The 22537-nt window shown below is 36.6% G+C and overlaps 1 protein-coding gene across 1 annotated transcript in view; it reads left to right on the forward strand.

Annotated features, from left to right (window-relative positions):
* The window catches only part of LOC142349627 (threonine--tRNA ligase 1, cytoplasmic-like), a 110972-nt gene that overhangs the window by 36998 nt on the left and 51437 nt on the right, over positions 1-22537 (forward strand). Inside the window, exons 7-9 of the mRNA XM_075401327.1 lie at positions 681-798; positions 5731-5874; positions 20977-21123. Coding sequence (XP_075257442.1) covers positions 681-798; positions 5731-5874; positions 20977-21123 — 409 coding nt within the window. The remainder of the gene's footprint in view (positions 1-680; positions 799-5730; positions 5875-20976; positions 21124-22537) is intronic.

The following is a 22537-nucleotide window of genomic DNA, read 5'->3' on the forward strand; positions in this document are numbered from 1 at the left end:
TTCAATAAACATTGTATTGGGCCTCATTTCTAGGCGGAAAAATTGGTGAACACGGGGGTTAAAATGCCACCCGTGATAAATTTTCCATTATACCGAAAGGTTTTTTTTGCAAGCATGATTTCCTGACTACGCTTCCAAAATTTTTTCATTAGCCGCCGGCTTTTTAATAACGTAATTGTTCCAAACATTAACATAATTGGCTAAAAATATCTAAAATTGACCGAAAATGAGCCAAAAGGAACAAAATACATTAAATAGATTTAAATTGGTCAAAATCCAGCAGAAGGCTGTTCCAAAGGCTGTTATGCTCGATAGTTGAGGCTTCTACTGGCGCAGCTTTATGAAGTTTGTTTTAGCAGTTTTTTTTGGGTCGGTGCTCTTAACATGTCGCCGATGCTCACAACGATTTCAGAACACGATAACTCCTCGAAAAAGACAAAATTCAAAAATATTTATATTGTACGCCTGGCGGGCTTTCTGATACCACTCACAACTCTCTTCGACAAATATATCGATCGGACGAAATCGACTGAATGAAAAAAAACTGTTGAGCATATAGTTCCTCCCCCGACTAAGTGGGATCGGAACAATAACTTTGAAAATTGTGGAAAAGTTTCTGCTCAAAGTAAATTTTGTAATCTTATAAATACATGGATATAAAACTGGTAGTTATGTTACAGGACAGTGACTCCAAAAGACTACGCAGCGATTGAGACTCTGATGAAGGAAATAATCAAAGCCAAGCAGCCCTTTGAGAGACTATCAATGAAGAAGGCTGATCTGCTGGACATGTTCAGCGTTAGTATTCATTTTCTTTTAAAATCTCAAACATGTAAATTCGAATAACCCCAAGGTTAAAGTTACATGTTGTAATATTATAAATCAAACATACTATATCTTTCCCTTGAATAACTAAACATAATAATAATAGTAATAAAAACTAAGGTTCAGTTTCTAGTTCTCGTGAATTATTGTATAAAAATAAACTTTTAAAGCCTTCAATTTTTTTGTCCATTGGAACTCGTTTGCGTCTTTTTTGCATCTCTTCCTTTAATTCTTTTTAAAAATTTTTCTTTGATTTTTCCTTTCTTAGAGCTCTTGGAAGTTTATTCCATTTCCGAACAAAGTTTCTTATAATTGAATTTTGACTCCATTTTGATTTACATTTTGTTGTGATAGAAAAATCATATGTACGGTTATTAAATTTAATTTCAACGTCTACGATTACTCTGAATTTTTTTTGGTCTTGTATGTTTGTTTGTTGGACAATATCGAAAAGTCTATTTAATGAAGTTTTTGCTATTTGAAGTTCTGCGGGAAGTATTTTATTTTCAAGAAGTAGTTTATGAGCACTGTCATATTTTGTTCGAAAAAAGCAAACTTTTATGCCCCATCTAATTTGTTTGTTTATTCTGTCAATTGAGTAGGACGGCAAACTTTGAAAAAATATTGCACTAAATTTTAAATGCGATAAAACAAGTGATCTAAAGAGATTTATTCGAGCCTTTAAAGGTATTTGATTGCGTACCAAATAAATTGATCTGATAGCTAAAGCCATTTTACTGATCACATTATTAAGTTGATTTTGGTATGTCAACTCTTTGTCAAGAATAACGCCTAAGTATCTGACTTCATCTGTTGGTTTCAATGAATGACTATTAAATTCAACGCAATTGACAGTTGGTAGCTTCTCATTTTTGAAAACCATTATTTGTTTTCCCTTCATTTAGAGTTAACTTGTTTTATTTCATATATTGTTCAGTTTCCATCAATATTTTTTTAGCCTTTGATTCTAAACACTGTTCATTTTTTCATGACATAAAATTGCTGTGTCATCTGCAAATTGTAAAACATTCGAACTTTCCCCTATTTCCTCACCGAAGTCATTTACATAAAGTATGAATACTAGTGGTCCTAGTACAGTACCTTGTGGAACACCATGATTTATAATTGTCCAGTCGGATTCAACTAATCCGTTTCTAGCACACTGTTTCCTGTTAATTAGAAACGAATTCAATAAGACTCTTGCGTTTTCTCCAAAACCATATTTTTCAATTTTTTGAATAAAAATGTCCAAGGATATTGAGTTAAAAGCTTTCGCTAAATCCAAAAAGATTGTTAAGACTATATCTTTTTCTTCAACATAATGATTTATTTTCTCTGTCAGTGCAATTATTGTATTAAGACACGACTTTTGTTTTTGGAAACCAAATTGATTTTTGTTAATTATTTTATTCATATCTAAATGTTCCGACATTTGCTCCAAGAGAAGTCTTTCAAAAATTTTGCTAACGTTGGAGTGACCGATATTGGTCGATAGTTTTCAGGGTTATGCCTGTCTCCTTTTTTATAGATGGGAGTGACATAGGCTTCTTTTAAAATTTCAGGGAATGTGTTTATACACTCATTAATAGCAAACTGTATATGGGTTCCAATGGACAACTTACAATCTTTCAATGCCCAAGATGGTATATACCCTGGTCCAGCTAATTTTTGTGTTGGTGGTTTGTCAATAACTTTGTATAGTTCTCTTCTGGTTACCGGCCTGAAATTGAATTCATTTCCCTTAAAATTAAAAGAAGGAAACTTAGGAGCAATTATTTCGCCCTTTTAAAGTCCAAGACGGGCAAAGCAATTATTGAAACAGTTAGCAATGCTTTTTTCATCTGATTTTACGTTATGGCCCTCTTTCAGCTTTGCAATTTTTTCTGTCTGTTTGTTTGAGTTAATTTTGTTGTTGATAAATTTCCATTGTTCTTTTGAAGTTGGGAGATTCTCGAAAAATTGTTTGGTATAATCGTCAGATGCTTTACGCAATTTTCTATTACCATTGTTTCTAAGTACTTTGTAACTGTTAAAGGCTCTTGATTAGGATCTTTTTGAATATCACGATGCTTTTCATTAATGAGACTACGCAGTTCTTTTGATAGCCATTTTTTGTTCTATTTTTTTGGTTTCTTTTCTATATTCTTCAAAGGTGCGTGACTATTTAATACATTTTGGAAAATTTCAATAAATTTATGAAAAATGTCATTTGCTCAAATGATTTTGTACATTAGTGACCAGTCTTGCAAAGCGATATCACGGTTAAACTTACTTCTTATGTATCTCTTTTTATCTCGCATTAAATATTCTGTATTTCGCTGCTTCCATTCTAATTTCAGTGATGATTGATATACAATAGTGAAATGATCGTTTTCAAGTATTGACTCTATTATATCTGTTTCAAAGATTTGATTTTTAGAAATGAAGCAGTGGTCGATTAAAGAAAATTTTTCTCCAATTGTCCATGTTGCTTTTTTTGTGTTTACATACTGAAGCCCATTATCTGCAATGATTTTGTTTAGTAATTGTTTCCCAGTTTCTTTAAGTATATTTATGTTGTAATCTCCAAACAGGATTAGATTGTCAGTGCTAGAGTAAACATTTGAAATTTCTGATGTCATTTCATCAAGGAAGAATTTTGAAAGGTTTACGTTTGAACAATACGCAACATTTATGAGCAGTTTTCAGAGGCTCGTTACTTCTATCCATAGTGATTCAAAAAAACTCCGGTTGATGGTGTTCGAGTCATTTCCTTTTTTGATTGAAAACTTCTTGGGTATCCATATGCCTATACCTCCCCCTCTTTCCAGTTCAGTCGATGATGATCTCGGCTGGTGAATAAATTGATGACTACTGCTCAAAAAAGAATCTGGAATAGTATTGTTCTCTTTAATCCATGTTTCGGTAACAGCTAGGAAAGACAACTGATCGAGAGTTGTCAGAAAATTTGATAACTTTTCGTATTTATTATTTAGGCTTCTACAATTCATGTACCAGAACCTGAGATTATCGTCTGTTCTGTTCTTTTCTTTGTAGTACTGGTCTAATGTTTTCAATTTTTCTATTTGAGCTGGGCCAGGGTTTGTTTCAATATCACCACTTTTTTGCAGAATAATTGATATGACGGATAATAAATACGTAATGTTGATGAAACCGAACCCTAGTGAAAACAAATTATTATAATAAATCTGACAAAAATTAAATTTTGGTTTTTTGAGTGACTTTTGAAAAAGGCTACTTCCCCCTCTTTACAAACAAAGCCTATTATTAAAATCACAAACAAAACAGATGTTTTCTTCAAAAGAAACATTCAACGTTTCTATTAAAGAACTAAGAATTAATCACCCAAATGTATCAGAACTCATTCGGACTATTGATGTTATTCCATCCCCTTTTGAATGGCAAAAAATTTCCATTTTGCTGTTTAGGACGCATTTGTCTCAATGATATATCGTTTGATGAACAGTTGTAGCCAATGTTTTTCATATGTTTCCGCAAAGTTGTAACTATTTTTTGAATTCCATATATGTTTGGGTGTACACCATCTTGTCTGATATCGTTTGCCTCAAGACCATAATTGAGGACGTATACATTTGACCACTGGAATTCGCCTCTAATTTGGTCAGCAATGCTGTTGATTTCTTGGTTATAAGCATCAATTTCTTTGTTGTTCGAATCCCGTCCGTATAGTCCATTTTTAACTTGTGGAATTTGGCATATAGCAACCTTATGGGGCTTGAATTTAGTTAAACACTTGCTGACTAAGTCACCCATTTGCTCAGCTGCCCTTTTTCCATCAGTACCTTGGTCAATTGCATTGTGTCCCAAATGAAAAACAAGGCTTTCAGGTTTTGTTCCAGCCGAATAAGAATCAATAATGTTATTAACATCACTTATTGTTGCCGAAGGGTATGAGTGTATTGCAGTTTCATTACTTATATCACCCTGTTTAACAAATTTATACGTGCTGTCTGACATGACAAGGTGTTTAGTAAATCGTGGTACAAACTTCGGAAAAAACTGTCTGTTGTTGGCATGAATTTGTTTAGTTTCTTTGTCTTTGTTGCCATCAATAATTTTTGTCAACATTTTCTCATTTTGTCCTCTCAAAAAAAAACAATTTCTGACATTGCTTGGTCATATAGGGATATGCTGTTTTCTAGAGCTGTTTGGAGTTCTCTATTTGCTTGCTTATTTTTTTCTAAGTCTTTTTTTAGTTCTGTTATTTCATCCTGTTGCAAGTTACTAGTATCGAGTGATGATCTTTTGTTCTCTCTTAGTTTTAGAATTTCTTGAATGAGTTTATCTTTGTTCCATTTCGCTAGAACAGCCGCTTCCATTTTGTCGCTGGATACACTGGGCTTGGTTATAATACACTAGTGACTCATTCTGGAAAAAAAACGGTGAGAAAAAAACAACTCAAAACTTTGACCTAAAAAAGACCTGAAAGTGAAACAATGGTTAATTTGGAAAATATTGGATTGGTTTCACCAGATGAAGAATACTAAAAGAAGTCCCAGATAAGAGTGCCGAATAGTCGATTCCAATTAAGATAATGAATGTCTTCTGATTAGTGCAAAAACTAATAAGTTGTCTTCAGGAAGAAAAAATTCAAAGGTGTATGTAAATTTCTATGGAGCTGACTTCTGAGCGAGAGGTTTCATTTCTAGTTGAATAAGAAAATTCGAGGCATGACATTATAAGGACCGGCCAGGTGAGGTTTGAAATCGAACCAGTTTTTGGTCCGCAATTAAACGCAACGCCAATTTTCAAGGTATTGACTATTGCCTTCAAATTTTTTAATTTTGATTCTAAATGAGGCAACTGCGGCATGATCTTGCCGTCACTTTGATATTTTGCGGATAGTTTGGTTTTGCGGAAAGAAACTTCAAACTGTGTTTGCAGTATAACGAGTTCAAGTGCCGAATTTTGAACAACAAGGTGAAGGAAGACGAGACTACAGTTTACAAGTGTGGTGACCTCATCGACCTCTGCAGAGGACCACACGTCAGACACACCGGCAATATCAAAGCTGTCAAGGTCACAAAAGTACGTATCATACTTTAACAGCACTGTTTGTTCTTATGCATTTCGCTACGCGTGACTGGGAAATGGATGAGTGACGAGATCAAAAACTCAGAAAGTGCGCTAGATTATTGGTGCAATAACTTAGAATTGAAAAAAATGTGTCAAGAATTGCGAATTGAAGAGAAGTAGTGTCAAGTATTTTATCATTTTTTACAGAATCGCCTGCCAGCTTTCAAAACGCTTAAATTTGAAAATCTCATTTTTACGAAAACCAAAGAACGGGTAACTAGCGCTAAATGGGAAGGCTAATACATGCCCTCGACTAATAACTTTTTTGAAGAAGGTGTTTAATAGCCGCCTCAGCTTCTCAGCCGGCTATTATAGCAATCCTAATTTTTGCAATTCAAAGAATTTTTAATTGTATTGGGGCGCTGTCTTTTTACAATTCAAAGAAATTGAATTGTATTGGGGCACTGTCTTTTTTTAAGATCTGTTCACACATTTTCATGATTTTTGATGTCAAATTGGAGTAGTGATTATGGTCACGCCGAAACAGGAAATGGAGCGAAAAAGCGAGTGGTTTTGGGGTGTGAATTTTTTTCGCTCTAATTTTAAAGTAGAGTGAGAAAACGGTGTTTGAACAAAATTCGCTTTCTCGCTAGTGGTTTTTTGTTCACATGGGGCAATCTGCCGGGTATGTTTTGTTTTGGAATCAGCTGCCAAAAATTCCGAGACTTGGCAACTGTGACTTAAATTTTACTACGCTTGGCTATAGGTTTTGTTTAGAATCTTTCCGAAGACAACCTTTTGCATAATAGCCGCCTCATCTTCTCAGCCGGCTATTATAGCGATCCTAATCAAAATAGTTAGCACTTTAAAAATTTTTTTGTACAAAAATTTTTTTTTCACTAGTTTTTTTCTCTGCTTTCCAACCCAATCCTGGTTATGGGAATCAGCGGCTGCTATTTTCGGGCAATCTGCCGGGTATGTTTTCTTTTGGAATCAGCTGCCAAAAATTCCGAGACATGGCAACTGTGGTTTAAATTTTACTAAGCTTGGCAATAGGTTTTGTTTAGAATGTTTCCGAAGACAACCTTTTGCAAGTTGTTGGGTCAGGCTGCAAGGACATCAAAATTGCATAAAAAATTTATTTTGTGTTTGTTTAAGTCAGATGATTTGAAATGGAAATATTTTTAGTCAACATTTCATTCATTGTGTGCAAGTATTTACTTGTCTACCGCTTAATCTAGGGTCTGAATGTATGAATAAAGTATTCTTCTTCATTTAATTTCCTCAATTGTAAATGATTCTGGTACAATGGTTTTTATAGTTGCAAAGCTGTAGGCTGAGCATAGCTATGTTGTGATGTTCCTGTTTTTAACAATTCAGAATTTGAATTGTATGGTGGCGCTGTTATTGTATTATGTCTCGAAGAGGAGTATTGGTGGAGCGCCGTTTTTGATCAATGATTTTTTGGAGTGTAGTTTAAAAAAAATGGTGTAAAAGTCAATGCTGCACAGCTGATGGATTTGAAGAGCAGAGAAAAGAGGGATTGATTTTTAATAGCCGCACAGCAATAGCTGGGGCTATTATTGGTTTCGTTGGTTTTTAAAATTCAAAGGAATTGAATTATTAATAGCCGCCTCATCTTCTCAGCCGGCTATTATAGCGCTCCTATTTTTTTTTTACTTCGACGTCGAATAAAAAATTTTTCGCTTTACCTCATTTTGCCGCTTTTTCAACATTTTGCGTGATATCTTTTTGACTTCTCTAGACTAGTTTATCTCTTCTCTCATTCTGCTAAAAGTGATTTTGAACATCAGTTGCTCAGCAAAGCAATTCAAAATGAACAGAGTCAGTAAAAAATTTGAAGTCAGAAGTAGAAACGGGATAAATCCATAAAGCCCAGTTTTAGATGCCCGCAATTTGAACGTCGTTCCTTTAAGTCTTAGTCACCATCTCTAATGCTTATTGGTATTGATAGTAGCCCCTGTAGCCTCTCTCTAAGAAAGAGAAGTACGTTATCTTCAACTACGAAATGCCATCAAAATAAATCGGACTTAAAAAATGTTTTTGTACAAAAATCTTTTTTTTCAATATCTTCTATTCTTTCAATCCCAATCATGCTTATTGGAATCAACGGCGGCTATTTTCCGGCAATTTGCCGGCTAAGTTATTGGTGTCAAGGCAGAGCTTAACTAAGAATTTTAATTTTTATTAAGCAAACAAATCCGGCTCTTTATTAAACGTATGCTGTCATACACATTTAAAAACTTATTACGTCAATTCTACACCGAATTGTTGGCGTTGTTTTGGAATATTTGGCGGATATTTGTCATGGTTAACAATAATTCCTGTCGTCAATTTTAAAAGGAAAAAGTGACGTTCTGCTGTCCTTATCTCCAACAATTCAACGGTTCAGAGTTGAATTTCGCTGCGGGAGGATCAGTTTTTAAATAGAGCTTGAAAAACTTCCAAAAATTAGTCGAAACTATAATTTTGTCTTAAATAGACATACAGTGCTTATTGAAGCACAATTCTAGATCATTAAATTGCCTGTTTATGTGTCCTGTATCTACTTTGTTGAGGCGGAATTCAACTATTGCCACAAAGACTTCTGGTATTTGGACTTGTGAGTACAAAGTAATAAACGCAACTTAAGTTTAAGCGGAAATATCAGTATACATAAAGAGATCCCGTATTGTAATTGTATAAACCCAGTCCAAATCGATACTGAAAAAATTACGATTTCCAAATAGTCAAACTGAGTTTGTAATGCAACCGTAAGAAAATAGTGGATATATAGTTTCAAAATGAACTTCAAAAACGTAATATCCGGAAAGATTTCTAGCCGCTTCAACGAACGCTTGCGGTACAAAGCTTTCCTGGCCAATTTTGGGAGAGCAGCTGTTACATTTAGTCCGCCGACCCGGACAGTGGAAGGCAAACTGATGAAAAGAGTCCCGGAGGCACCAACTATCGAAAATCAAACAAATCAAGAGCGGAAAGTCAGTGAGGCAAATAGAAGAGTGCAATTCAATAAAGAATTTGAAGTTCAAACCCTGCTTAAAACGAATCAGCAAAGCTAAAGCGAACAGCAACCAGGCAATCATCAAAAGCGAGCAGCAACCCGTCACAATCAGCAGAGAAGAGCTTCAGGTAACAGCTCACAAGCACGACGGAGTTTCAACAGTTAGTGGAAGAAGTTAACACTAAACGTAGTCTTGGCTACAAACCATTAAGATTTAGATCAACCCAGCAAGCTAAAGGTCCTCTACCAACAGACTGGTCATCTTATAGTGGAAGAAATACACCAGCAACTTCAGCGTCGAAACTGGCTGGGACTCTGCCCTGCAGTTTTTGTTGAAAACCTGAATCAAGGGATTGCAAAGCAAATTTGGACTATCATTGGCTTGCAATGGCTTTATAAGCAAAGGCATGCAAACAGCAATGAATTCAACGCAGCCGCAGAGTAAAGCAACGCAATTCCAGCAGTGAACGAAAAAGAGTAACAACAACTATCCAAGGGACAATCCAGTAGCTCAAACAGAACAGAACGGATCGACAGCAAGCGGCTAAGATACGGAATACGGAGAATGCTTCGGAAACTTCAGCAAAGCAAAGGCGTGAATTGGTCAATAAATTCGATATCGAATTTGAAACCAAATTGAGACTAGAATAGGCACGGTTCGCACGGAGGAAGCTAGAGCTGTAGATGTAGCTAGTGCTGTAGAAGTAGTCGAAGGAACTGGAAACCAAGCATCAACTACTGGAGGAAGAACAAGCTAGAGCGCAAAGTGAAGTGAACGGCAACAGAAAATGTCTCTTCCCAACCCAACGGTGCTCGAGACAAATTACCCTTCAACTGGACCTGAAAGAGACATGTCTCAGATTGCGCCAGTAGGATCAACAACCTTCTAACACCAGATCGATTAACAGCCGGCTTCGAAGCAACGTCGGAAGTGTAGACATACCACTTCTCACGATGTCGCATTTCACGCGACCGTTCATCAAATGTTGAAGACTGGGAAGTTTCCCCCAGAGCTGGTTTATGGCACAACGACGATTATTCAGGTAGCAGTAACCTACCACAGCTGAAGTTGGACAACTTCGACTGAAAGCCTCTCGAGTGTCCGGATTGGTCCGGTATGGGATCGAAATCCGGTACCAGACTCAGAGAAGTTGAGCCATCTGAAGACTCTACTGACGGGCAAAGCAAGTCAGCAGTCTCCGGAGTCGAATTTTGTGGACAGTTTTATATTGCTGCATGGAGCATTCTAGAGGAAATTTAGGAGGCCTCATGTGATTATTGATGCACAGCTGGAGCGTCAGGTGAAACCTCACGACTCAACAGGTCCGATCAATTTATCTTTTTTGTTTCAAACTTTGAATTTGCTCAGAGTACAAGATCGACGGTCTGGAATCAAGCCCGACACTGTATATGGAAGTAGATAAACTACCTCGAGTTCTGAAAGAGAAGTGGTTCTTTGTTGATGATAAAGATGAAGACTGCACTGATCTGATTATGAAAAATGGCTATCGTAAATGGCATTCGTTAAGGGTTTCGGCTTTCAAGGCACAGCGAAAGGAATAAGACCAAAGAAGCAAAAAAAGACAAAGGGTTCTCGAAAACATTGCACTTCAGTGCTAGTTCGAACGTGAAAGAAACGAAGCAAATGCAAAGTGATAACTGTCGGGTAGCTGATGGCACTCATGAAATTTAGAATTGTCTACTATTCCGGAACATGAGTGTGAATGATCGGTACGTAGCGGCGAGGAAGCAACGCTTACGTTACGGATGTCCAGGCAAAGGAAATGCAATCAAAGATTGTCAAGTCAATGCGTGCGGTATCAATGATTGCACCAAGAAAAAAATCGATTGCTACACTCGGAAAACCAAATGGACAAGGGAAACCACCCAATCAACGTAAGCGCAGCAACAACCGGAGTAGCGAAGTCACGAGTTTTCTTCAGATACTTCCTGTGAAGACATAGCGGTGACAACATGCTGAACACATGTTTTCCTGGATAGTGGATTAACGGTTTCATTCATCAATTAAAGTGTGCAAGAGAAGTTAGGAGCCCAAGGTACCTATGTTACGCTGATCATTGCTGACATACACGGAACGAAGGATCTCAAGACGGAAAGGGTTCATCCGAAATTATAGGGAGTACATTCAAAGGTGCATTCAGTCGAAGCGTTTGGCCATCCGTCGATCTCATTGGGAACAAACTACAATAATAACAAGCTGAAGCAAAGCTGCAATCGCTTGATTGTTCTACCCACTAAAAGCTTTAACTTGATGGAAGTTGTTATCAGTCTTGTTCAAGTGCTTGCAAGCTACAAAGCTTATTTTTACTAAAGATAGGAACACGAAGCGAACCTTTCAACGGTCTAACAGAGCTAGGAGGGATGGGTAGTCAGTGAAACCCGGACGGGCAAAAGAAGACAAACTGTTTGTCATTTTGCCTTCACAGAATATGTGAAAGTGGCTGAGAGTATCCAAACCTAGTAGGACATAGAAACCTATGCTTCCAATGTCAACGTCGCCAGTTAGTCAAATAAGGAACTGCAGGCACAAAAGATGCTAAAAGAGTACGACTAAGGTTAAAGGCGAGCGGTTTGAAGTGGGAATGTTGTGCAGTGAACCAGAGTCAAACCTACTGGACAACTATCGGAGCAAAGATTCCAAAGGGACCTAAACCTGAAAAGTTTGTGTCAACAGTCGATAGATGCAGATGTATAAAAGGGTTCCTTAAAGATGTTGGACGAGTCCGAAGTGAGTGGCGCCTTCAGGAACTAATGCTATTTGCCACATCATCCAGCGCTGAATCCGAAAAAGCCTGCCAAAGTAACGCATGTTTGCAATGCTGCATCAAAGTACAAAGAAGCATGCCTAAAGGACAAGCTACTAGCAGGACCCGATCTACATGGGTTGATTGGGACAATATTCAGATTTTGATTATTTAACGAACCTTTTTAACGAACTTTGTAAAATATACGTATATCACCATCATGTATTTGGAGCTAAGAGTACTGCAACTTGGGGGAATTATGTTATCAAGCGAGTGCGTCTCGATAATGAAAAAATGTATCCGACAGTAGTACATGGAGGCTTTCAGCAAATCAGTATAAACTCCTGAAGAAGCAAGCGAAGTATTCAGTCAACTATAACCTCTTCTCTCACAACATAGATTTGAACTGAAGAAGTGGATAAGCATCAACGATGCCGCTACTTAAACAAAGCAATCCCAGAAGACTTGGAGTCAATCAGCAACACGAAGTGGAACCTAATACAGAGCTATCTTCAAAGCTAGGACCATAATGGACTATTACTGATGACAGTCTTCATGTTTGCAGAGGTACCAACAAGGAAGTTGAAGCACCTATAACCCAGAGGAAGATCTGTCTCTGGTATCTCTACTTTTTGACCCGATCGGATCGTTTGCTCCGTTCAGTGCTCAATTGAAACAACATATGTACAGTTGAAAATTTGGCTCGTTAACTATCACAGATGAAGGAACGAGAGAGTAGCTATCGACTCAGCCCTCTAGTGCAAGCAACCTTAAAGCGGGTGTTCCCCAAGGCAGTGTGTTGTCAGCAATGCAAGATATACCACAGCCCTTGGATAAAGTAAAATTATTGATCTATGTGGATGACATCACCATCTACTCACATGACCAAAACATAGATGTTGCAGCTCGAAGAATCACTGAATACCTTGACACTATCGGAGCAAAGATTCCAAAGGGACCTAAACCTGAAAAGTTTGTGTCAACAGTCGATAGATGCAGATGTATAAAAGGGTTCCTTAAAGATGTTGGACGAGTCCGAAGTGAGTGGCGCCTTCAGGAACTAATGCTATTTGCCACATCATCCAGCGCTGAATCCGAAAAAGTCTGCCAAAGTAACACATGTTTGCAATGCTGCCTCAAAGTACAAAGAAGCATGCCTAAAGGACAAGCTACTAGCAGGACCCGATCTACATGGGTTGATTGGGACAATATTCAGATTTTGATTATTTAACGAACCTTTTTAACGAACCTTTTAAAATATACGTATATCATCATCATGCATTTGGAGCTAAGAGTACTGCAACTTGCGGGAGTTATGTTATCAAGCGAGTGCGTCTCGATAATGAAAAAATGTATGCGACAGTAGCAAAGGCAATACAGAACAACTTCTACATGGAGGCTTTCAGCAAATCAGTATAAACTCCTGAAGAAGCAAGCGAAGTATTCAGTCAACTATAACCTCTTCTCTCACAACATAGATTTGAACTGAAGAAGTGGATAAGCATCAACGATGCCGCTACTTAAACAAAGCAATCCCAGAAGACTTGGAGTCAATCAGCAACACGAAGTGGAACCTAATACAGAGCTATCTTCAAAGCTAGGACCATAATGGACTATTACTGATGACAGTCTTCATGTTTGCAGAGGTACCAACAAGGAAGTTGAAGCACCTATAACCCAGAGGAAGATCTGTCTCTGGTATCTCTACTTTTCGACCCGATCGGATCGTTTGCTCCGTTCAGTGCTCAATTGAAACAACATATGTACAGTTGAAAATTTGGCTCGTTAACTATCACAGATGAAGGAACAAGAGAGTAGCTATCGACTCAGCCCTCTAGTGCAAGCAACCTTAAAGCGGGGTTCCCCAAGGCAGTGTGTTGTCAGCAATGCAAGATATACCACAGCCCTTGGATAAAGTAAAATTATTGATCTATGTGGATGACATCACCATCTACTCACATGACCAAAACATAGATGTTGCAGCTCGAAGAATCACTGAATACCTTGACACTATCGGAGCAAAGATTCCAAAGGGACCTAAACCTGAAAAGTTTGTGTCAACAGTCGATAGATGCAGATGTATAAAAGGGTTCCTTAAAGATGTTGGACGAGTCCGAAGTGAGTGGCGCCTTCAGGAACTAATGCTATTTGCCACATCATCCAGCGCTGAATCCGAAAAAGCCTGCCAAAGTAACACATGTTTGCAATGCTGCATCAAAGTACAAAGAAGCATGCCTAAAGGACAAGCTACTAGCAGGACCCGATCTACATGGGTTGATTGGGACAATATTCAGATTTTGATTATTTAACGAACCTTTTTAACGAACCTTTTAAAATATACGTATATCACCATCATGTATTTGGAGCTAAGAGTACTGCAACTTGCGGGAATTATGTTATCAAGCGAGTGCGTCTCGATAATGAAAAAATGTATGAAACAGTAGCAAAGGCAATACAGAACAACTTCTACATGGAGGCTTTCAGCAAATCAGTATAAACTCCTGAAGAAGCAAGCGAAGTATTCAGTCAACTATAACCTCTTCTCTCACAACATAGATTTGAACTGAAGAAGTGGATAAGCATCAACGATGCCGCTACTTAAACAAAGCAATCCCAGAAGACTTGGAGTCAATCAGCAACACGAAGTGGAACCTAATACAGAGCGATCTTCAAAGCTAGGACCATAATGGACTATTACTGATGACAGTCTTCATGTTTGCAGAGGTACCAACAAGGAAGTTGAAGCACCTATAACCCAGAGGAAGATCTGTCTCTGGTATCTCTACTATTCGACCCGATCGGATCGTTTGCTCCGTTCAGTGTTCAATTGAAACAACATATGTACAGTTGAAACTTTGGCTCGTTAACTATCACAGATGAAGGAACGAGAGAGTAGCTATCGACTCAGCCCTCTAGTGCAACCAACCTTAAAGCGGGTGTTCCCCAAGGCAGTGTATTGTCAGCAATGCAAGATATACCACAGCCCTTGGATAAAGTAAAATTATTGATCTATGTGGATGACATCACCATCTACTCACATGACCAAAACATAGATGTTGCAGCTCGAAGAATCACTGAATACCTTGACACGTGCCCCATACCTTGAACAGAAGCAGCACTTTGATTCTAACTCTAAATGTACCGCGATGTAAAGTAAGCGTAAAATTAAGTGTAAAAAATTTTTGCTGAGCGAATGAACTTTTGATCTTTTGATCTTTTGATCGAATGAACTTTTGATCACGTGCCACTTTTTCGAAGCAGGTTTTGAGTTTCTACGGAATTCTTTCTGGTAAAGTGGTTTTTTTCAAACAATGTTAACCAGTACGGTACATTTCAGAGCTTTTTTGACCGTCTCGTAGATTTTCTGGACTTTTTGATGAAATGTTGAGCTGTTAATGTGATTTCGCGGTTTCACTTTTTAGCGGTTGTTTTTTCATTTACTGTCTTTGGTGTTTTTATAGCTGCGAAGCTGTAAGCTGAACGTAGCTATATTGCGGTGCTCTTGGTTTTTACGACTCGAAGAGGAGTATTGGTTTTCTCTCGGTCTTTTTTTTTTTACAGGAAGTACTATTTGTTCAGGCGGCGTTTTGACCTAATAGTGAAAGCGAGTAAAATTGCCATGTGAACTAATTTTTTCTGAGCGATTTTTTGTTCATGCCCTGCGTTCAGTGAATGACTTTTTGATTTTGAAAAGAGTTTTTGAGAGATTGACGCATGTAGATGACAGTTTTTAGCCGTATTTTTCTTCCATTTGGCCTACTTTTTGAAATTGTAACTTGGTTTTTTGTAGAAGTAAATTTTGTTCGATACCGCATAAAAATGCAATCATCTGAAATCAATGCCACAATGTTTTTGAGAGCTTGATAATGCGTTTCAAGTGGAAAATTGACCCATTTTTCTCAATTTTTTCCCCCATTTTTGGTTTTTTTCGTTAATTGCTTCATTTTTAGCTTTTTAAGCGGTTTTTATTTTACCAAATTAGTACATATGTCAACCTCTTTTTGATAATTCCTGAATTGGGTGCCGCTTTTTGACGTGAGGTGTTTTTGTTTTATACAATTGTACACATACTAATCCAATTTTGGCGGTTTTTGTCAGTTTTCAAGTTTTTGTTTGTATTTTGAGTTTATTTACCATTAAGTCTTTTGGTGCACCATCGTTGGTTTTGGTTTCGTTTTGTTGCTAATTTAGTTGTTTTTGGCAACAACTCTTTAAAATACAGTGAAAATTTTTATCCCATAATTTGAACATTTTTTTTTGCAAATTGTTCTACTGTTTCGCAATTGCGCTCTTTTCACTTCTTACTGAGACAGGAGGATGGTTATGTAATGTTGTTAAACCTCGATTGCTTATTAACAAACAAAACCATGTTTTCATTTTGAATTTTAATTAGATCTTCCGATTTTCTTTTGATTTTTCAGAAATTGCGAATTATTTTTTTCCATCTGTTACATAATCTGTATTCTCCCTATTCTAGCATGTTTATTTCTACGATTTTCCTATAAATAATAGTTTTATTTGCCCTGGCTGCTTTTATTAATTTGAAAATAATTGATTTGAACTAATATTTTTTGTAATTTTCCTTCAAATTTTTTGTTTAATTTGAACTAATATTTTTTGTCACTCTTTTGAAGTTTTTTTCCAACTGATTTTATTTAACATATGGTACTGAGGTTTTGCTACCTTCACTTTTACAATTTTTGAGCAACTCGTTTTCGCGAATTTTCTTAGGGCTTGGTTTTGGTTAAAAAAAATACGAATTTTTGCGTCTGAATATTGTTCTGTCTTTATTCTTTTTCATTATTAATTTCGATTTGATTAATTTTTTGTTCATTGTTTAGTTTTATTGCGTTCATTGTGTTTTAAAGCGACAACTATTGTTTACAGTTAAAGCGACAAAGTTTATTCAGTTACCAATTGATTTCTGTTTTAAATTGTAAAATTGTTTCGATTGAGAGTTTACGGAAATTTATAAATTTCTGTAACAACTTTCGGCCATTTCTTGCAGTATTCAACTTTTTCTTATAAATTAACATTTTGGTAGCCTAACGTGGCTTGATTTTTGCTGCTCACGTACTTTGATGTTTTCAATTGCGTAGAAACAATTGGATTGTTTTATATACAGGAATAAAATTTTCAGTTTAGTTGGTTTTTTGTGCTATCTTCATTTTCTTGACGGAATTTTTTCTGTTGTTAGTAGTCACTTTATTAGAAGACAGTTGATTTGAAAGGTAATTCTCTCTTGAAGATGACTCTTCGAGTCGTTTCCGGAATTCTTCCGGCTATGTTTTTTGTTTCGTCGTCTGACGCTCTTTTTTCGTTTTACATTTGCTCACACAGCAAAGCTGAAAAAGTCAAATTTTCTGAATGACTTCTTCCTCTCACTAACGGCATTTGCGCGCGTGACGTCATTTCTCACTCGCTTTAGCGAAAGTTTTTAGGTTATTTGCGTGATTAGATTTTGATCATACGTGACTTACTCACTCAATAAAATGACTTTTGCACTTTAAAACATAAGTTTAATTTGAATTTGTTTAAGGTCAAAGGAACTCCTATGTGCAGTAAAGGTCCCTAATAAGAGGCTTCTGTGGAATGAATTTTAACAAGCTTTACTAATTTATCGCTGAATGTTTTTTAGCCTAGTTTTTTGAGCGGCGTCAATTTTTTTTCAATTTAGATCTGTATCTGTTTCTATCTCTATTATATGGCACGCAGGTCTATTCTTTCGCAGCTATTCCGGCAATCTGCCGGCTATGTTTTCTGATTGAGGGCGGGCTTTTTAAATGGTTTTAGTGACCATTTGAAGTTATTTGATTTCAATTTAAGTTCAGAAAAATTCAGTCAATTTTTTGCTTATCTTTTGAAGTTTTTTGCTTAATTTTTCTGTTTTGCTGGCTTTCGGTAGGTTTTGGGTTAACTTGTTAAAGAGTTGTTGTCCTAGCGGTTTTGTTTCGAAATAAAAAAATCAAAAGTTTTCATTGGCCAGACTTTCAAGAAAGTAATGAACTAGTACTGCAATTTTTTTCATTATTTAGGTGTTATCAGTGTCTTTGGATGTCGACTGGATGCTCAATGATTAAACAGGAACTCTTTCTTAAGGTTTGCTGAGAGAAAATAAATAATGAGACTTTGCAATGTTCTGCAGAATTTTATAAATTATTGGATTTGGTTCTTCAAGTCTTTTCGGTTTTTGTCCTATCTCGAGATGTACTGTTTGTTAACTGCTCTCAAACGAAGTTTTTAGGAATTATAGTAGTCCTTTCGGTCTTTTTCATGCGATTTTTTGCTTGACCGATTTTTCGTCTGACCCTTTGTCCTTAGCAGCTTTGTTTTTTTTCGTCAGCTTGTTACAGCATTTGGGGGAGTTTTGAAGTTCAAATGAGCTTTTTCAGCCGTCATCCTCTCAACTGCTATTATTTTGGCGCTTCTTTTTTAATTAGTCTCAAACGACGTTTGTTGCGTGTTGGTCTTTTTAATGCAATTTTTCTTTTGACCGATTTTTTGTCTGACCCATTTGACGTTTCATCCTCAAAATGGGATAAGCAGGTAGCGCCCAGCCGGCATTAAGTGCTCTTAGAGCCTTTCAGGTCCCTAATCTCCAGGTATGCGATTCACAGAAACTGTTTTGGAGACTTATACTTATGTTGTGAAGGGCGGTTCTTAGAGGTTGAAGAGCCCCCCCCGCCACTGTTGTCCCCCACCCAACTATTGTCCCCATCAGCCTCCGACGTTACTTGGTTATGTTTTTTTCTATCTGTTGGTAGTCGATATTTGAGTGAAAAACGTTTTTATTGCAGGTTCTTTTTCTCAAATGATTATCGTTCATTTTTTTCGAAATGATGTGTTTCAACTTCACCCCCCCCCCCACTCCATCTACCCCCCATCCCTGCCCCCTGCGCCGCGCAAACCTCACTCCCCTTCAATTAAGCTAAGGCAGGCCTCTATATCGTAGCTGCTGACAAAGGTTTCTTAGTCTTTAACTTTAACTCTTTCAAGCTATTCGTCTCAAATATTCTAGCTAGTAAGAGTACATTTGGAAGCATTTTTAACCAACTGAAGAAAAATTTAGAATTTAAATGGCAAATTTGAGCCTTTTTTGCTATTTTGTCCTGTTAAGCGGTTTTTGAGCAGTTTTTGCTGTCTATTTCAGTTTTCTATCTGTTTGTGGAATTTTTGTTTGAGATAAGTTGTTATAATAGCTTCGACGATATTTCGATTTGATTGATTTTTTTAGTTGTTTTCATTAAAGAAAATGGAGTAATTTTAATCGAGTTTTAATCTGTTTTCCTAGTCTTGTGCACGTTAGTTTGCCAATAGTTGTTTCGGAGGAGACTTGTGCAGGAACTGTTCCAGATTTTTTACCAATTTTTTGCAATAAGATTCAGATTTTCACTTGTTATTTTTGCTCCGTGTTTGTTACAAATTTTAGTGTAATTAAGTATGAGGATGATTTGTTAAGAGGTTGGGGTCTAAGTGGATCTCAACTTCAAGTCGGTTCTGGAGTCTTTTGGCTATGTTTTTTCGGTTCAGTTTTGAAACAGGATGTAAAAGTCAATGATGCACGTGCAAAATTGTGATTTTCTTTTGTTGTTGAGCAAAACTGGAGAGCGAAGAGAAGAGAGAGTGGTGTTTTTGTTCATAACGGGTTTGCATAGAGAGCGAAAGAACTAAGTGTGAAAAATTGTGCTGAGCGAGCGATTTTGTCCGTAAAAGGTGCCAGCGAATAAACTAAAATAAACTACAGATTTCTTCGTTTATTAAGATTGTTTGTTCTTCGTATTTTTTTTTGTTGTTTAATTAATATCTGGCAGGTTTGGGTGTATGAATGCTTGAAAAAGTTTTTTGCAAAATTTTGTTTGGGAAGTAGTATTTTTTTTAATGATAATTTTGTTCTAAAATTGGGAATTTTGTCCTTAGCGTCATTTCCTCTTCCTTCTCGTCATGAAATATTTTTGTTGCTTTTTCTGTCATTTGGTAATAGTTTTATGAATGTTATGTTACCGTTTCACAAGGTATTTTGCTAATAGCTGTTTTGGAGTCGTTGTTGTAAAGAAGTTATCAGATTCTTTCGGTTTTTGTGACCTACTTTTCCATTGTTATTTTTCCTGTTATTGTTTCAAGATTATTATAAATGATTAGGTGGTTCATTATGTCAGTTTGAGTGGTCAATATTCTACTTCGATTCGTTCTCAAAATTCTTTTGGATTTGTTTTGGTGTTGGGACGTTGGATAAGCAATTGGTGTTGGGACGTTTTTTGGTTTATTTTGAAGTAAAGTAATGTGTTCTGACAATTAATTCATAGCATTTTCGAGGTCATTTTTGTTTAGTCAATGAAAATTGTTTGAATTGTAGGTCAGGACTTGTCCGTCAGCTATTTTTATAATTAAAAGAATTTGGATTGTATTTAGGCGCTGTCTTTTTTTAAAGATCTGTTCACACATTTTCCTGAATTTGAAGTCAAATTGAAGTGATGATTTTGGTCACGCCGAAACAGGAAGTGGAGCGAAAAACGGGTGGTTTTGCTACGTTAAGTTTTTTGCTCGATTTTTAAAGATCAAAAGAGTGACAAAATGTTCTTGAAAAAAATTTCGCTTTCTCGCTAGTGTTTTTGTGTTAACATGCAGCATTTTCACTTGATTTTTACTGTTTTTCCAATTTTTTTTTGATCAAATGTTTTTGTAAATGGTTTTTTCTAATGCAGTCATACTCCATTATAGGTCTAGTATTTTGTTCAGTCAATGAAAATTCTTTGAATTGTTGTCCAGGACTTTTCCTGCTATGTTTTTTTCCTGATCGGACACTTTTTCGTTTTTACATTTGTTCACACGGCAAAGCTGAAAATTTCAAATTTTCTTATTTTGTTCCTCCTTCTAACGGAATTTGCGCTTGACGTCATTTCTCACTCTTTCGGTAAATTTTTTAGGCCATTTGCGTGATTAGATTTGGATCATACGTGACTTACCTCACTCTGACTTTTGCACTTCAAAACTTAAGTTTAATTTAAATTAGTTTAAGGTCAAAGGAACTATGTGTAGTAAAACTCCCTAATATAAAATGCTTCTGCGGAGTGACTTTAACAAGCCGGATTAATTTATCGTTGAATGTTTTCTCATAGTTTTTGAGAGGCGTCGATAGCTTTTTCAACTTATATCTGTATCTATTTTATCTGTATTTTACGACATGCAAGTCTGTTTAATAGCTATTCCGTCGGTCTGTGGGCTATGTTTTATATTTTGAACCAATGAAGTTTAATTTTACTTTTTTACTATTCAAACCGTCTTATGGCCCATTCTAAATATTTCTCATGAGTTGTGTTAATGTAACAGAGCTCCTCGTCATTCTGGGAGGGCAATGCTGAGATGGAGACACTGCAGAGAGTGTATGGCATCTCATTCCCGGACAAGAAGTTGTTACAGGAGTATGAGCACATGATAGAGGAAGCAGCCAAGAGAGATCACAGGAAAATCGGCAGGGTGAGCAATTCCTTCCCCCCCCCCCCCCCATTTAATATTACATTGCTCCAAGTTACGTTCACAAACGTGATATTCCTGTTCAAATTTCCTATTTGTTTTGTGTGAACAATTTCCTATTTCTGTTTTGTGTGAACAAACTAATGAGTTTCACTAACAGTTCTTATTAATTGCTCTTGAACGAAGTGCATAGCAATTATTGTAAACGTGTTGGTCTTTTTATGCAAATTTTTTGCTTGACCATTTTGCGCTTTTCTTCTAGAACATTCGTTGACTTCTCAAGTGACTTTTTCACGCTTTCGTTCTTCATTTTTGAATTGTTCTCTATTGCTCGCACTCCGAAGTAAAGCTTGTTGCTAATATAAACTCGGTTGCAGCATAGCAACAACAAAGGACTGATAGCCCAGTGGTCAGTGCATATGGTTATGGATCGGGAGGTCAGGGGTTCGGGGTCAAATCTTTTTCCACCCGCCTGTCGTTCGAGAGCAATTCTTCCGACATTAGTCGGTTTATGTTTTATCTAATCTTGATTAGTTGTAGCTGAGGCGTTGATTTATTAAGTTGTATAGATTACGAATTAAACGGCTGTGAGACTAATATTGATCTCCATTGATTAACCCACCTGTCCTTAAAAACAAATAGTTAATATGAAGACAATAGTGTTCATATTAACTATTTGTTTTTCACTTTTTGGCCTTTATCATGAACGACTAGAGTCTCTGACTTATGATGCAAAACTCTGTTCTGATCAATTTGTGAGTTGATCCAAATTTTGGTCGTTTGATCGTTTTGCGTTTTTGTTCTAGGACATTAATTATTTGACCTCTTTAGAAACGTTTCATGCTCGATTTATTCATTTTTGAAAAATCGAAGTTGCTATCTTTTGAAATAAAGTTTGTTGATGAATCAAAAGTGATTGTTAGCGAAAAGTATTAACGGCATTGTAGCTTAGTGGTTAGGATGGTGGACTGGCATCCTGGAGGTCTGGTTTTCGAACCCCTATGGGGTAGGAGGTTTTTGGCACTCATGAAACATTTTTAAGCTACAGCCCCTCTAAATTAAATGCCCCCTCCAAAGTTAGTCGGTTTATGTTTGTAATAGATAACCGTGAATTCAAAGAATTTTTCCCGGGTGAGTGTGTATTCTGTAAATTTGTTTTTCGCTCAAACCTTTTGGTATCTGTTAGATAGTTCTCCATACCTTAGTAATTATTGTAATTTGTTCTTAGCTACAATTCTGTCAACTGATTCTCAATTGCAATCGTTTTTCCAACCGACACAGTTTTTGCACCATTTTTCTCTAGTTTTTCGTTTTTAATTGCTCTTGAACGAATTTTGAAGCTGTTACTGTAAATGTTTTTAAGCAAAATTTATGCTTTGCGTTTTAGCGTTTTTTTCCAGAATATTCTTTGACTTCT

Source organism: Convolutriloba macropyga, chromosome 11, assembly GCF_964194025.1.
Source record: "Convolutriloba macropyga chromosome 11, txConMacr16.3, whole genome shotgun sequence".
Lineage (NCBI taxonomy): Eukaryota > Metazoa > Xenacoelomorpha > Acoela > Convolutidae > Convolutriloba > Convolutriloba macropyga.